Genomic DNA, 17,032 nt, shown 5'->3' with positions numbered 1-17,032 from the left:
CTCAATGCAGTTTACATAACCTTCATCTTGGGAGAGTAGATGAAGGTGCATTTTCACCTTCCAATGGTGATAACTGTCTTTGTCAAGAACTGGGATTTTTACTCCAATATCCTTCTTACTCATCTTTGTTAGTTTTCAAGATCTTTAAACTCTTTGTGTGTCAAGAGCTTGCTCTGATACCAATTGTTATTCCTAATGAACTAACAATGAGATTTACAGAAGGGGGGTTGAATGTAAATCTCAAAACTTTTTCAAGTTTTGAGCAGTTTCAAAGGCTATGTGTTTAAGATAAACAAGTGTATGAATTGCTTTAAGCTAATACAGACAGATATATATTCAAACACTAATGTAAAGAACACAACAGACCTTAAAAACTTTTCCGGTGGATTGTTGTTCCACCAGAGATGGTATTTCAGAAAATCTGTGATTCAAGAAGTTGATCACAACTGCGTCCTAGTACAAACTAGATAATTTTTCTCTCAAGATTTTTCTAAACAGCTCTGGAAAAATTCTTGTCTAATTACTAGCTGCTACTTGGTTTATATATCACCAAGTTTACAAGTGAAGACAAAGATAAAAAGTACAATAATAAAATAAGTTCTCCACTTGTTTCTACTCCATTTTACTCCAGTGCATTGTTGACTATTGCCTCTTTATGCTAGAGTAGAACGGCTGCTTTTTCTGATGTTCCTGAATTAGGCTACCACATCTCAGTTGTCTCTGTCAACCCATGTGCCTCTGTTTGTAGGTACAACTACCACTTGTCAACTGCTATTTAACAGAACATCCGTTGAAGCCTTCATCCGTTGATGGCTTTATCCGTTGATGTGTTAGCAGTTAAAGCTCTATCCGTTGATGCACTCATTCGTTGAAGGATGTTATCCGTTGAAGCTTTAGAGACATCCGTTGAAGCTTTGTTTCTCATCCGTTGAAGGTCTTTAAGTTATCCGTTGACACCATTTCATTTATACAAGATTACAAGGCATGAAATATTTACAATTGGCCTTCCTATCTGCATATCCTCTAGTAGTCAACATGACTTATAATTTCCCTCAACATTTAAGAATTATATCTCAAATTCAGAGACTGAAATGTGCTACAACACTAGACTTATTTCTTAGTAAAGCTACACCATCAACGGATAGCCAAAATGGTCTTATCCGTTGAGGCTACAAATACTAGATTTCTACTTAAGTGTTTTGTTAAACATATCATCAAACTAATGCACATATATTCCTAACACTTATTTTAATGTATTCGTGTGTTTTTTTATTGTCAATTTAATTATATGTTTTAATTCCATGAAATAGCAAGTTTTTATAATATTTTTATGTAATTTAGTAAAAATTTTAAAAAATTCCAGTAGCTGCTGAAAAGAACAGAAGTTGCTGAAGTTCAACATGCAAAACGGTTCTTTAAATAACGTTTTACTTAAAACGACACTTCGTGTTCCGTTTTATTACAAAATATTCCAATAAAACGTTTTTTCAAACCACGTTTAACTTTTTTATTTTTTTATTTACAGAAAAATGAAATATCGTCTCCCGTTTTGATTCTAAAAAACAAAAACGTTTCAAAACGACAGATGATCTTCCGTTAACCTTTTCCTGCAAGCATAACGGTTCACGAAGTTCCGTTTTTCTATTAAGAAAGAAAATATCAAAACGTCAGACGATCTTCAGTTATGAAGTGACATATAGGGCCTTAATTTTCAGAGATGACAATTTAGACCATTATTTACACAAAAGTGACCTATAAGGCCACCGTCCCTGGAAAAAAGGCCCCAAATGTCACTATTTGGGGTATAATGGTCATGAATGTCACTTTTCAAAAAGATGGCCCCAAATGTCACTCCAAAACGGAGATTCCGGTACTGTTTTTCATATAAAACAAAACGGAGATGTGTCTCCCGTTTTGTTTTTTTTTTGGTTAAAAAACGCAAGCCGGGTTGCTGTTATTATATAGAAAAAGGTGAATTGGAAGTATGTTTTGCTGAAAACGGTTTACCAAACCACGTTTAGCATAAGAAGACAAAAAAAATATTGAAAAACGTAAGACAAAATCACGTTTTGTATATTTAAACATTAAAACATAAAAACAGACTACGAGACTTCGTTTTGAATTGACATTTGGGACCAAATTTTTTTAAAGTGACATTGAGAGGGCCTTCCACCCCAAAAAGTGATATTGGGGCCAACATCCCGTGCCAGAATGTTACACTTACTCTGTTGATGCACAATTCAAATTGCCAATTTATTTTTGAGGGAATGGGAAGGGGAGGGGGGCGAGGGAGAGCGAGGGAGAGAGAGGGGGGAGGGAGGGAGGGGCCGAGAGAGAGAGAGATGGAGAGCGAAAGAGAGAGAGAGATAGGAAGAGAAAGAGAGGAGGAGGGAGAGCGAGAGTGATTTTACTTTTGAGGGAATGGGAAGGGGAGGGGGGCGAGGGAGAGAGAGAGGGGGGAGGGAGGGAGGGAGGGAGGGGGAGAGAGGGGTAGGTAGAGGGCGAGAGAGAGATGTAAAGCGAAAGAGAAAGAGAGATAGGAAGAGAAAGAGAGGAGGGAGAGCGAGAGTGATTTTACTTTTGAGGGAATGGGAAGGGGAGGGGGTGAGGGAGAGCGAGAGAGAGAGAGAGAGGGGAGGGAGGGGGAGAGAGGGGTAGGGAGAGGGGGAGAGAGAGGGCGAGAGAGAGAGATGGAGAGCGAAAGAGAAAGAGATGAGGAGGGAGAGCGAGAGTGAAGGAGAGAGAGTGTTGTAGTGAGGTATATTCTGTTCCAATTCTTTGTCATGTCTTTCTTCTTTACATGATTTGTGATTTTTTAAACTGCTTCTTTTACCTTTATTTCATTACACATGCTTCAAATTCATACATATATCCCTGTGTTTGAAATTATAAAATTGAGTTGTTATGTATATTATTGAAAATGGAAGGGAACTTATGTACTTTAATCTTTCTGATTTTATGCACTCAATCAATTTTTTGTTCGGAGGTCCATGTGGTAGATGAATTACTGATACGTCACGCCTTTCCAGGCATACTCTGACCTTTCAAAAGATGTTATGTTTTCCTCCATTGTTGACGATGTATATGAAGTATGTGAAAAGTTGCATATGTTCCAATGCTATTTTTAACTCATGCATCACACCCGTTTCAACTTATCCGATTTAAACATATTGTATCTAATTTGGACATTCTAATCGTGTGTAATTGTACCTCACACTATTGTAGCTACTAGCTATAAAGGTTACATCCTTATACTTGGGTAAAATTATAATTGAGAGAGGAGTAGCTTAAGCGTTTTATGCTATTGAGGTTCATAGTTGGGAAATTATATTTATGTCAGGGTAGAATATCCATATTTTGGGTGAACATTATGGGCGGAAGCATCTTATCATTCATATTGAATATTTTTTTTAATGCATAATCACTTTTTAAGTTATAAAATATGAAATTAAATATTAAATATATTTTGAATGCAATTCTTACTTGAGCCAATTACTTTAAACTTCAAATAGAGTGCACTTGCATACCTTTATTGACTTTGCTTGTTGGCTATGACCTAGATTTTATAGATATAGTTGAATCTAAACTAAGACCTATCAATTGACATAGTCTAACTTGACTTGAGTGTCGTACCAGTGCATAGATGCCCTATATTACTTATATTATTTGGGTTGTGGTATGGAGTGTCAGACATGATATATATCTTGAGTGTTGATCCTTCTTTTTTGTCAAAACCTGAGTTTTGATCTTAGAAGATCCAAAAATTGGAAACACGAGGACCTTTTCTTATATTTAGACACAAGTACGGGACATGATATATTCGTAATGAACAAGTATATTGTAAAACCTTAATTAGACATAATCATGTTAAGGGTATGTAAATCAGGGCGTCTTGCTTGGATATCTCTTATTAAGGAGTTTAAAAACAGTTTATCTTTATAAATGTCAATAGTAAATTCACTTTTATGATATCTAAGACAAACTTGTCCAAGCGTAAAGACGAACCAAGGCAATAGTGAATCACCTGGCTCTGGACGCCTGGGCTTTAAGTCGCCAGCCTAGGTGTGTATTAGGTGACTTAAGATTCTGCTATATACAGACATATATATATATATATATTAGACATAATGTAACTTTATTTTGATTGGTTTTAGTAATAATTACATCAATGTAAAGATTAAATTATTTAATTGAAACAAATAGATTTATTAACTCTTGTTTGTTTGATATTGAAACTTTTGTTAAGAGTGATGGTTCAATTGTTCAAGTTTATAAATTTGAACACTCAAAAAGCGTGTTTTGATTCAGTGGGTTGGATGCAAATTTTTCTAAACTTTAAAAATTTTCAGTTAAAGCCTTTATATATAAAAATTGAGATTTCAAATAACATAAAAATATAATCACTGTATACAGAATATACTTGCCAATAACTCAATGAACTATTATATTTTCATTAACGGTTTTTTTAATGTGTGCCCAAGGGTACACAATAGACACTAACTCCCATGAGTTTGCTGCATTTTGACTGGTCTTCTAATAATAAATATTGACGGACCCCCTGTATAAAATGCACCAAGCTCGTAAATTTTCCCGCGTATTGTGTTCCCTTGGGCACACATTAGAAATACCCTTTCATTAATTAACAAATATCAATAATATATTCCAACAAATGATAAAAAATGTTATTTTTTTCTTTAAAAGCCACCTATAAACAGATAAATCGGTAGATGGTGAAGTACAAATATGGAGCATACAGAGATCTTACCAATTAAGAAACTTATTTCATTGGGCGAACCAAGTTGTATACATCTTTGGAAAAGATGTGTTGAAGTGAAAGGAGGTATGAGGATTTCGGTTTAAATTAAGTTTTAATTATCTAGGGTCAATTTTTTCAAAAAGTTGGGACCTTTTTCATTTTTCTCACAAACAATATTGCGACCTAGCCTAATAGATTCTAAAAATCAGCCCAAGCCTCTCTGGTTAAGGAAATGATCAAGATTTTTTGCACCCTAACAATTATATTTTGTCACTTTGCGCCAAAGTTGTCAAGAGATTGCTTAAGAAGCTCACTCATGGGTAGGCTAGGCCCACCTTGATTAAATGATATAGGCTCCCACAGGCATCAGGGTGTCATTTTTGATAATTCAGAATTTAAGGTGGCCCAGAGCCTATGTGAGCCCAGAATTTAGAATGCGCCTATTCCATTTAATCAAGGTGAGTGTGGCCGACCCATTAGTTGGCATCTAAAGCAACCTTTTGACAATTTTGGTGCAAGGTGAGGGGGTGCCTCTATTGATTTGCATAGGAGTTTGAAATTTTTGATAATTTCCATAATCGGACAGGCGTGGGTTGGTTTTTAAAATCTATTGGGTCGCAATATTGTTTTGTGGGAAATGAAATGGCCCAAGTGTTGAAAAAATTGATCCTAGATAATTAAAACCTGATTAAAACTTAATCCCCGAAATCTCATTTCACTTCAGCACATCTTCTCCAAAGACGCGGCGGCGACGACCTTATACAATTCGGTTCGCCCATTTAACAACTTTCTTAATTGGTGAGATCTCTGTCCGCTCCATATATCTACTTAATCATCTACCGATGTATCTGTTTGTAGGAAATTTTTATAGATTTTTTGAAGCAATCGTTATCTTTTGTTGGAGTCCGTTATTTTTATTGGTATATTGTGAATCACTGAAAATTTAATAGTTCATTGAGTTATGGCAAGTGTATTTACGGTGATTCAGTTATTAATTATTTGAAATATAAAATTTGGTATTCAAATGTTTTTCATTTAGAAGTTTAATTATGTTATATTTGAATTTATAGTTCATGGTAGTAGACATGACAAAGGCTGTGTTTTTTGTACATGCTTCCCTTCTGTGAGGGTCGTTTTCAAAGTTTTAGTATTTGCATCTATACATGGAGTTGTAATCTTTTTGTTATATTCAGAAATTGAATAAATATTGAAACCGAGTTTCTCCTCTAGTTATGGATTGCGATCCTGAAAATTTATCTGTGGTGTAAGGTCAATGACGAGAGATTAAATTACGCACACACTCATTTGCCTCCAGCGAGGCTCAAATCCTCGACCCTACCTTTTTGTTCTTTTCCTTCTTTCTTTAGCGTTGATTTTGTGTTGATTAAAAGATGGATAAATTTCTTAAAAGTTATTAAATTTTGTAAGCTAGCATCTAGATCTCCACCAATTTTACAGGCTTTTAGTGCTTGCATGCTGCAGTAGTCTTTATGAGCAATTGATTGTTCTTGTTCTAGGTTCATCTTAATATATGACTTCGAAAATTCCTGATTTCACATAGGTCGGGTGTAGATTTAATTTAAATTTGAGTGTGGGCTAGCTTATATAGCACTTGGAAGTGGCTGTAAGTAATTTTATTGGTACTTATTCATCACTTAGTAGGTTACTAGATTTAGTGTAGTAATTATAAAGATGTTAGCTAAAAAAAGAAGATGTTTCTCTGTTCACTAATGCCGGAATTTAAAAGAAAGGAACCAGTCAGAATGATATTGTTATTCAATCTATTCTCTTGAGTTTTCCAAAAATATTTGGTTGCATTCTTTTTGTTAGCAAGTGTACACCTTAATACATTATTGTCTTCATATGTTTTTAGCTTTATTGAAGTGTTGATTGTATGAATCATATCCAAAATAGTTCCATGATGTTTCATTAGTTTATGAATACAAGTATCCTGTACTAGTTAATGTTACGTTGTGTAGTTTTATGAATCAGTTGTACTTGCAGCTTGAATTGTTTTGAGAAATGGCAACAATGGGAGAACTGCCCTCTGAGCTCCTGTGTTATATTATACTGTTGTTGGTGCAGTCGCCAGGAGGAGCGACTGATTTTGCAAGGATGGTAACTGTGTAAGACATTACATTTGAAGTCTGAAGTATCTGTATATTTATGTGAACATGTTACAGGGCTCCACCATTGTCTTATTTTAATTATTGTGCCATTTTTTTGTAAGATAATAAAGAACTGAGACTAATCTCAGGTTCATTACCTGAGAACATAGGGTTCCACAGCAAAACCTAACATGCTCTGCAGCTGAACTCAAATTGATGTACAGTAGAAATGGAGATGATATACTAGGGTTCTACGGCAGAACATCATGTTTTGCATTGAAACTATAGAAGACATTTTCATAGAGCCGCTCTGAAGATGCTAATGAAAATTTTGCAATCATATATACAATTAATATTCATATATACAATTAATAAAAAATATTGTGTTCTGCAGTAGAACATAGTATTTTGCACATGCAAAACACCAGCATAATATTTTGCACCATAGACGGTTTTGTATTATATCTGAGAACATTTTCAGTTGTGCTGTTGTGCAAGTATGTATCTGTTACTAAAATTGTATGTGCGTGCGTGTGTGTTTGTCATGTATAAATAGGGTCTTGTTGTGTTTGAACAGATTGTTAAAATGTTCTACTGCAGAACACTACAAGATTAGTGAGTTCTGTTGTAAAACCTTGCTATCTCTGGAAATGAACTTGAGATGAACCTGATATAAATCTCGGGTTCCTTATTCTCCTTTTGTACCCTCCTTTCTGATTGGTTACAAGATTTCATAACAATGCCTGGTAGGAATAAGTTGGTAGTTTTCTATTATACAAAGTTTGATATTTGTATGCTTAAGAATTAACTATCTATTTACAATTAGTTTTGTGTTGAAATTTTTTGAGAAATGCTTTTACAAAGAATTGAAGGGTTTAATTTATTTGTTCGTAAAATATGTATATAAGAATTCATCACAAATTAGGGGGTTCGGCCACCCCGTACTTCTGTCTTATATTAGATCAGCTACCCATGTATCTTGCTGGGCTTTCTTCCCAGTAGGTACTCTCTGGTCAATTGGGTACCACTTTTTCGAGATGTATTAAGTTTTTATAGGAGATGCGTCAATCACCAGTTGAGGCAATGCTCAAGTAGATAGCATAATTAAGCTAACCACACATGCGCTCTCTTCCCCTCTTGGTGAAAGGGTAAATGAGGTTCTACTGTGTAAGTCGGGTTTACAATTTTTTGAGCTTTTTTTGAGCAAGATGCAGTAAGGCAAACTTGTGGCATCTCCTGCCCTCTTGGTAAAACTTTTCAGGCCTTAGTTTTACCTGCTTAGGCTTTTAATATTTTGTTTGTTCTTGGATTTATTTTTAAAATAAAGTTTTTGATATTCTGTTTGCAGTTTTTATAAGTGCAAATTTGTTATCCGTTGAATGCAAGCATTTCCCAGAAGTTATCTATCAATTTTTATAGTTAATGTGGAAACATCATGTATTCATGTATATATGTACTTTCCCAAGGGCTCAAAATTGTCTTGGTAAATCTTTATTGCAGTTCCAGAAACTTTAATTTGTTCGTGCAAGATGAACGCATCCTGAAGGTTGTGAACTTTGAGATAAAGATGGAACTTAAGAATTTTAAACGGTATCAACACATAAACAGTCTGCTAGTGAAATGTTCTGAAGCTGGAAATGTAGCTGCCCAGTTTTTGCTAGGGAAGGTAACTTATTTATTAAATCTTTTTTTGTTCAAACAGTAATAATATGATTGCTGAACCCCCTTTTACCTTATGTTCCTTCACTGAGAAACTTAAAACCAAATTTTATGCTAACCTAATAAGAAACACGACTTTTGTTACTCCTACACAGGTAATCCTGGTGAGCTCTTCTCAGCCATTATTTGGTGAATGGCAAAAAGTAGAACGTGATGTCCATCCTTGTGTTTTTCCAACACTCCGTGAGCTTAGTTGTATTCTTGGCACAAATGTTCCCACTCGAAACCCTGAAGTTTGCTCTTTTATTGCCTACTTTATACCTCAGCAAGAATCTACTTGTGAATTTTCACAGCAAGATTGATTCATTACCAACTTGTTAAGTTGTTCTTGCTCAATTGTAGCCTGTGGGACTTCGCTGAAATGTCGCCATTTTACAAGTGTTACATCAAGTTATTTTACCAGGGTTTCTGAAGAAGATAGTCGCCTCCTCAAAGCCATCAGTACTCTTTTTCCTCGTGCTGATACCGTCAGAAATTGTGAGAAAAAGTTCATGGAACCCAGTTGCCTTTGTGCAGTCTGTTCAAATGATATTAGGAACTATATTGATCAAAGAAACAGTCATCTTCGCATTATTACGAGCCCTGACAGGTCGTTTCTTTCAAATTAAATTGGGATAGGATTACATGTTATGCAAGAATTGTAAACATTTAAAGGGTCACAAAAGGCTCTGGATTAGTAGTCAAAGACTAATCCTTGTGCAAATTCTTGCTAAATAAATTAGGTCTGTTCTAGGTTGTCTGAGCCAATTTCACTTGGACTGAATGGCTATATGATACATTCTGTTGTGCTTTATAACTAAACTGTGGTATTGACTTGCCTTGTGTCTTTGAAAACAAATAGACATACTTGTGCATCTATATTATGCTGGAGTTCATTTCGAGTAATTTGTCGTAATATTTCAGACTTTGTACAAACTATATTCCTCTTCTAACTGTTTGATTAGATGACTATAGCAATCACAGTCGATAAGCGTTAAAACAGTACACAACCTCCCTTTCCAGGATCCCACATGATCTGTAAATGGTAGACCAGATTTATCAGATACAGGGATGCAAAACAGCCTATGAGAAGACATTTGTATATTTAGGCAAAGTAGTGTCACCCAATTTGTAACAATGGTCCAATGTGTCTTCGCAACAATCTGACTGTTCACATGCTAACATTTAGCGAGAGAGAAGTCTAAGGATACTTGTTGAAAATTTGCTTGTGATTTAGATATTTTTTGCAAAAAAAAGTAGGGTTCTAATGTTCTTGCTAATGTTCTTGATTAACCAGGATAACAAGAAAAACAGGACAAAAGCATGTTTTGGGAGTTTTTGAACTAGCAAGTCCCAGAAGTAGGGAATGGTTTGAGACTGGAATGATTAAAATCTAGAATATTAAATTGGGACTTTGAATCTGAATGATATTAGTTGGTAGGAGGACATCTGATTAATATGACACTGAAGAAGGGGGCCAATGAGGCTGGGGTTATTATTGGTGACACCTAAAATGATACGATTAGTGCTACTTACGTCAAATCCGTTTTCGAAACTTGTCTCGAATGAAATGACATTTATCACATTTTAATTTGTGGGTACACATGAACACATAAGCGGAGTCACATTTCATTATCGAGAAAATGATTAAATATGTTCCTTCCAGATCAGTATTTGGGAACGGTTTTGAGAAGAGACTAGAGTTTTGACGACCCTAGCATTTGTGAAATGATAGTGCAGGGAAGGAGAGGCCAAGGCCTGAGAAGGGGCTAGATAAAGATTGCCGTATCCATTTATTTTTATTTTCAAACAGGACTTAACTGCTACCACATGTTATCCTTAATTGTGTGTATATCAATCCATATGAACCAAGTGTGGCATCCCAGAAAATGGGACCAGTTGTGAAAGAAATCAGAGCTCAAAGGACAAAACTCATTTAAGAAAAAAATTCCTAAAATACCGGTGCCAGAACCAAATTTTGAGGAGTAGTGTTCAATAAATCATATGTTTTTTTTACCTTTTTTTCAAAAAAATAAGTGAAAGATAAAAAAATAATATTGAATATCACTGTATGACAACCTTTTCAGTATTGTATTTTTTTATCGTAGTAAACCCGCAATCGCTATCCTTCGGACGTGCAATGTGTAAACTCCATAAACTCACACAATAATCTGCAAATTACGTGAACTACACTATTGTATTTTATTTTGCACTATTCGGAACAAATTCACGGTATCGAACATATTTGAACAATATCTTGATCTTAAAAAAAAAATGTGCAGAACCTAATCGGTTCATGTATATGTTATTGAACTGTTCAAATCACAAAAATCATTCTCATTCCATTGTATCGATTCGTGATATGTTGTTTTTAATTTTGATTATGCAGTCGTGATTTGGAATTTTGAGACATGGTGCAATGCGATAGCAAACATCTCTATCCCACATCAGCTTAATTTTCTTAATTGTCCACTTAAAGGGACATAAACTTAAGTTTCTTAAGCAAACAGTGGCTCAAAAATCATCAAGATTGGACAGAGACAGATTGGTAGGGTGATAGTTTAATATAAAATAATAATAATACACGCATACAATAATTTATTATATAATGAGATGGCAATGTGTTATTGAACAGTAGTAATGTGGAATGTATGGTAGGCAAAGACAAGAAGAGCAAGCTGAACAAGTAGAGAGAAACACAAAATTTCTCACGTGCACATCCACCAGAAAATTTCCCATTTCTCCTGTCCACACATGTATGTGCACTCACTAATCATTCTCCTTTCTGTTCTTCTTTTGTAATTCTTTTCTCAGTCTTAGTAAGATATAAGTGAACATATTTGAACATGTAACAACATAGTTGCACTAAGTAGAGTCATGCATACACCATTTTGATGCAAAACTAAGCCTGTAATGTTTATGTTTGGAATTCAGGTCTAAGTTTGAGTTTTCTGAGCTTACCTGGGAAAATGGATTTCTTGCGACGCATGAGCTTGGCGGAATTCTTCCTACAGCACCAATAAAGGCCAATTGGGGGAGGAGAGACGACACGCTAGAGTCCATTGTGCATCAGGCGACAAGCCAGGGTCAAGACATTAGACCGGAGACGACTGTACATCATCATAATACTAATGTGGGAAATAAGAAGAGACCGGTTGTTGTTGCGTCCTCTGACGGGAAATGGGGAGAGAATTTGAGTCAGGTAGAAATGGCTCTAGGCTTCCCAAGAAAAAGAGACTGGACAGAGTACTCTAATCAATGTGAAAGAAACTATAACAGTAGCAACCAGGAACTTGGAGAACCAAGTGCATGCGCCAGTGCTAGCGCAACATTTTGCAGGGGTAAGGACAATACTATGATGACATGGGCTTCTTTTGAATCTCCTCAGAGCCCCAAGAGTAAATCTGCGTACGAGGATTCAGCTTTTCTTGACGACAGGGTAAATTCCACAATTCTCTCAAAGTTTCATTTCTATAGCTCAAGTTACAATATTCAAAACAAAATCTACTCTAGTCTGACAGAGTACTATTAGGTACATTAGCTGTAAATCATCAACTTTATGTACCGATATCACAGTATTTGAATGCCCTTAACTGTTTAAAAAAACATTTAACAGGAAACCCAGGATACCAAGGGAGAAGCAAATGAATCTCGCTCAACAAGACAAACTAGACGTAGTAGAATTGCTTCTGTTCATAACCAGTCGGAAAGGGTAATAACCTAGAACACACTGGCTGACTATTTTCTCTCTTCTAAGATGATTATAACAAAAAAGAAATACTTGTTGTGTATAAACATTTTAAGTCTTTTTATGACTAATGCAGAGGCGTAGAGAGAAGATCAACCAGAAAATGAAAGCTCTTCAGAAGTTGGTTCCTAATGCAAACAAGGTAAGAAATTGCAGGGGATTTTCTCATCAATGTCCTTAAAAAACTGAGATATGTAAACTAATAATAGTTGCACAACTTACTACGTACTTGTAGACCGACAAAGCTTCAATGCTTGATGAAGTGATTGTATACTTGAAGCAACTGCAAGCACAAGTTCACATGATGAGTATGAGAAACAATATGCCCCAAATGATGATGCCTCTGGGAATTCAGCAGCAACAATTACAACAACAACAATTACAACAACAGCAACTACAGATGTCTCTTCTAGCACGTATGGGAATGGGCTTCGGACTAGGGATGAATACAGGAATGCTCGACATGAGTTCCCTGGCTCAGTGTTTCTCTCCCCTAATTCCCCAAAACTCTGCCACTCCTGCAACTCCCAATCTAGTACCACAGCCATTTGTGTCGCCGCCAATAATTAAGAGGCACATTTCACCAGAAGCAACTCCTACTCAGGGACCTTCAAACACTTCTGTACCATTCAATGATCCATATTGTGCATTTCTAGCACAAGTAAGTCCATAAATATGCAAGCAGTATTTTTAGTTTTACACTATCATTATACAAATATTGTATGGTAAAACTATGGTCATTTTCCTGCAGTCCATGAATCTGGAACTCTATAACAAGATGGCAGCTTATCATCAACAAGTCAATCAGGCGGCTCAGGCGTTGCACGGGGATAAAAAGTCCAATCAACTCCAAGGGGAATGAGCATGCCTATATCCTATATTTCTTCAGTATAAAAGAAGCAGCATGTGTAATAAAATTGCATCCACTACAATTATGCAATTTCTGTATTGAACAGACAGTTAGAAATTAATATTATATAGAATCAAAGGCTCTTTATTTAAGGTTAAATATATATATGGTTTGCTAATTTACTTTGTTATGCATTTAGCCAGTTTCAAATGGGGACTAGGACTATTTAAATGGCAGTTATTATATACCAAATATTAGAACTTTGCACAGCTATTAAATTTAGGGTTATGTATATATCATTACTGTTTTCTGATATAAGCCTCTGATGAATCTGTTCTAGAACAGATAGTGTGAAGCATGCTTAACTAATCTAATACACCTTACTAGTACGAGGGAAGCATGTTAAGAAAGTACAAGAAAGGAAATCAACAATCACTTAAAATTGAATAAAGCGAGTTTTTTCCTCAACAGCAGAACATTACAAATAAAGTGAAGTGCTATACTAATGTTTAATTTTTGTTACAGAATGTATATCTCCATCAACTTAGTTTTACACTGTTAATAAATGTAGGGGTAGAAAAGTGGAACATTGTATTAATCCTATTATTGTTATCTATTCACATCAGACCATAATCCACTAAGCTACCAAACAACTAATACAATGAGTTTTTCCGAAATCAAATCAGAAAATAAAGATTTTAAGGTTCAGCATCTCGAACTTGTTAGCTTCTCTGAAAATTGTGGAGGAATGACTACTCATGGATAAGAGGAATGCTAACATTTGATAGAAGGAACCCCAAAAAAAGAGAGCGCAAAATGAAAATGATAACGGACATCAAAACCCAATAACTGGATCGGTGTCCTTGGCAAGTGAACTCGTGAAACATACATTTCCAATTTTCAGAAGAAAAGAGACATGAAGAATTTAATAATGAATCACGTTCTACTAAATCCTACGAGAAGAGGATCCTACCACTGATTATTTAGTGCAGTCTAATAATTATCACGCAAGGAAGTTTAAACATTAAGTAGGAACATACTTCATCAACCAGCATCATCTGCAAACCTTAAAACATTTAGGAGTTTGGTATTGAATAGCTTGATATATTATTCTAAATCTACTTTGTAAGGAGGTGTCTTTTTTAAAACTTAAGGCACCTGTAAAAATGACTAAATTGAGCAAAATCCCTCAACAAGAACTGAAATATACATCTAGAAACTGCCGACATACTTGGCTGTTAATAGCCACTATACAGTGTTTCAATCATTGAATTAGACAGTCAAATACACCGGGAGACAGGCTTTTCTCTGTGGAACCAAAAATATTGTTGGAAGTCATTTTCCAGACCAGAACATCAGCGTGTGGAAAGGTATTATTCATGCCACCATTAGCTATCTAATACTCTCGACACTGGACCACTGAGATGACAGGATCTGCCCATTGAGATAAACTAGAGTTGGGAATTCGGTTCTCAACTAAACTTAATCCATTCTGAGAATCCTTTAACGGGTCTTAATACTATAATAAAATTATCTAAGTCAACTTTGTTCTTAATAACAGACCAAAGAACTATATCAACTGCTTTTATTACTCATTAAATATGTTTACATATATCAGAACTAAACAAAGCATATAAAAGTTATATAATCTACTATAGTTTTAATATAGGCTTCTGGAACAGTAATGATTTTATTTACAGGATACAGCACTGTCACTGTCACTGTCACCAACACTTCGTATGATTACGAGATAAGATATACGGTAAGAATATATTTGAAATCTGCGAAAAGAAAATGGAATATGGAAGAGAAGGATAAAACGGCAAAGGGTGAAGAATATGAGAATGCAAATATTTTTATGATAAGGTTTTGTAACTGATACGAGTAGCATGTAGGAATAAAGATTCATCTCTACATTTAGCTTAAGTTTAAAATTGTGCAAAGGAATGGAGCAACTGAGGAAAAAATAAATATATTATAATCCTACAAAATTAGTACGAATTTCATTATTTTTCCTCCCTCCTTTTATCCAACTAAACAGAATGTACTTGAAAACATGAAATTAATGTTATGAAGTACAAACTCCATCATAATACAAATGATGAAGTAACATTGAAGGTTCTGATTTCTGAAGGACTGGAACCTTCAAGTGTGCTTAGATTGGGCATACATACATAGGTGGATATATCTGTACATATATTAATCTATATTCATGATCAGATGTATCAGCAAGGACCGCTGAATCCTCTAAAAATAGATTTCTTGTGGGTTCCAAAACACAGAGAACCTCTAGTTGATTATCCCAAGGGCCAGGGTAGCTAGATGTGCATTGAATGTAATTTTTTTCTAACATTCAATCCAAGATTGTGATATATACATGCACATATATTTAAACACAGGCACTAGCTAAAGTCCAACAACATGCAATAATATGTATTGTATTCATATAGATATAGATTTAACAGGCAATAAAATGTGTTGACCTATAATATATACTCCTATATATTAATATAACTGAAGTTGAGCAAGGACCATCTGCTTCATTGGTCACAGGCTTGAAAAAATTACAATAAGCAGAAGGGGATTGCCACACTATATCTTTAGTTATCAAATTAAATGAATATTCTTTTTGGCACTAACCACAGCCCGCCCCTATGGGCTAGGGTTTCACAATCCCTTATGGACCCTTCCTAGCGGCAGCTTGGCGGAGATTTAATGCAAAGCAAAAAGTAAGAAGAGCCTAGAAATGAAAATGAGACGCGACCATTCCCAGAAACTTCCCTCCTAGTCACAATCGTCTCCTAAAGGGATTATTATCATACATATCAAGTCCATAACATACAAAAACCATGGCTTCCAAGATAAAAAAGCATCTATTAAAATCTTTCCTGTGATTTATGTGCAATATTTTTAGTTTAGTAGTTGAAAAGTAAAATTCTCAGTAATTAATATTATGACAACGATTATCATAACAATCTCTCAATCTCGTGTCAAAGGGAAACATATGGCACTCTTAGCTGTGGCACCGGTGTACTATACATAAGTGTTATGTGCTAACTATTTGGTAATCCAGTTTGCACCAACTACCTCCTATAAACATAGACCTCAACAAATCAGGTGATATATGATGCAGAAAATGGGTCGAAAAGACCAAACAGAGTATTTGGGAGCAATATAGAGGGATCTGAAAGCCCAATACGTAGAATATTCTGAAATAGGTATTAACTATAATAGCTGATGATTATCTGTTATAGAAAAAGGTTAGGAAACATCATCTCATTACTTTGAATTTTACAAAGAAAGTAAAATTTAATAGCTTGTATTTAATCAGAATTTTTTTATTGAAGAACTGTCCTAAAATTTAATAGCTTGTATTTAATCAGAATTTAACCACTAAAATGTCTAGTCACATGCCCCAAAATTGCTACCTTCTGCAAACAAGCTAAACGCTCAAGGAGAGAAAAGCTGAAAAGGAGTTAAGAACATAAGATTTGGGCACTTAGTGAGCTTATATAGATTTGAGAGAATTAAAGAAAGGAACTTCCATTACAGAACTTGAAATCTTTAAAAGCTTACAATATAATTCTCCGTGTGATTATTGGGTAATCTACAAGTAGATCATAACACAAGTGAAGTACTATTCCATGCATTGGAGCTTATCATTTGTGGGATCAAGATACTCTTTGGAAATCTCTCTTACTATCAGAACTTAAAAGGTCAATATTCAGATGCAGATACTCTTAACGCACCATAAGATATAGATTATACCAAAGCATAAGTAGTCCAGAGGCCAGAATGATCATGACGGTATTAAATAATTCCACAAATTGTATAATATAGCCAGCAGGAAGAATGCCAAAAAGTAGACTTCA

General features: G+C 35.1%; 2 protein-coding genes across 4 annotated transcripts; both read left to right on the top strand.

The window, feature by feature from the left end:
- The first annotated feature begins 2,630 nt into the window (after positions 1-2,630).
- On the top strand, positions 2,631-9,526 carry LOC141717747 (uncharacterized). Of its 3 annotated transcripts, none has more exons than XM_074519934.1 (4): positions 2,631-2,758; positions 6,761-6,882; positions 8,365-8,530; positions 8,679-9,526. In XM_074519934.1, the coding sequence occupies exons 2-4, from the start codon at positions 6,779-6,781 to the stop codon at positions 8,883-8,885; spliced, it is 477 nt and encodes a 158-aa protein (XP_074376035.1). In that variant the 5' UTR covers positions 2,631-2,758; positions 6,761-6,778; the 3' UTR covers positions 8,886-9,526. The 3 variants fall into 3 exon arrangements, with proteins under 3 accessions (XP_074376035.1, XP_074376036.1, XP_074376037.1); XM_074519935.1 differs by having other exon boundaries at positions 2,681-2,758; positions 6,749-6,882; XM_074519936.1 differs by lacking the exon at positions 2,631-2,758 and adding an exon at positions 2,778-5,554.
- Positions 9,527-11,181: 1,655 nt separating this feature from the next.
- On the top strand, positions 11,182-13,338 carry LOC141717746 (transcription factor PIF7-like). Its single transcript, XM_074519933.1, has 6 exons — positions 11,182-11,318; positions 11,497-12,001; positions 12,179-12,274; positions 12,387-12,452; positions 12,546-12,971; positions 13,062-13,338. Coding segments are annotated over exons 1-6 (1,206 nt in total). The 5' UTR covers positions 11,182-11,316; the 3' UTR covers positions 13,173-13,338.
- The last annotated feature ends 3,694 nt before the right edge of the window (positions 13,339-17,032 follow it).

The sequence above is a fragment of the Apium graveolens genome, chromosome 4 (genome assembly GCF_009905375.1).
Source record: "Apium graveolens cultivar Ventura chromosome 4, ASM990537v1, whole genome shotgun sequence".
Lineage (NCBI taxonomy): Eukaryota > Viridiplantae > Streptophyta > Magnoliopsida > Apiales > Apiaceae > Apium > Apium graveolens.
Note: the sequence above shows the minus strand (reverse complement) of the source record. Positions and strands in the feature narration are given on the sequence as shown.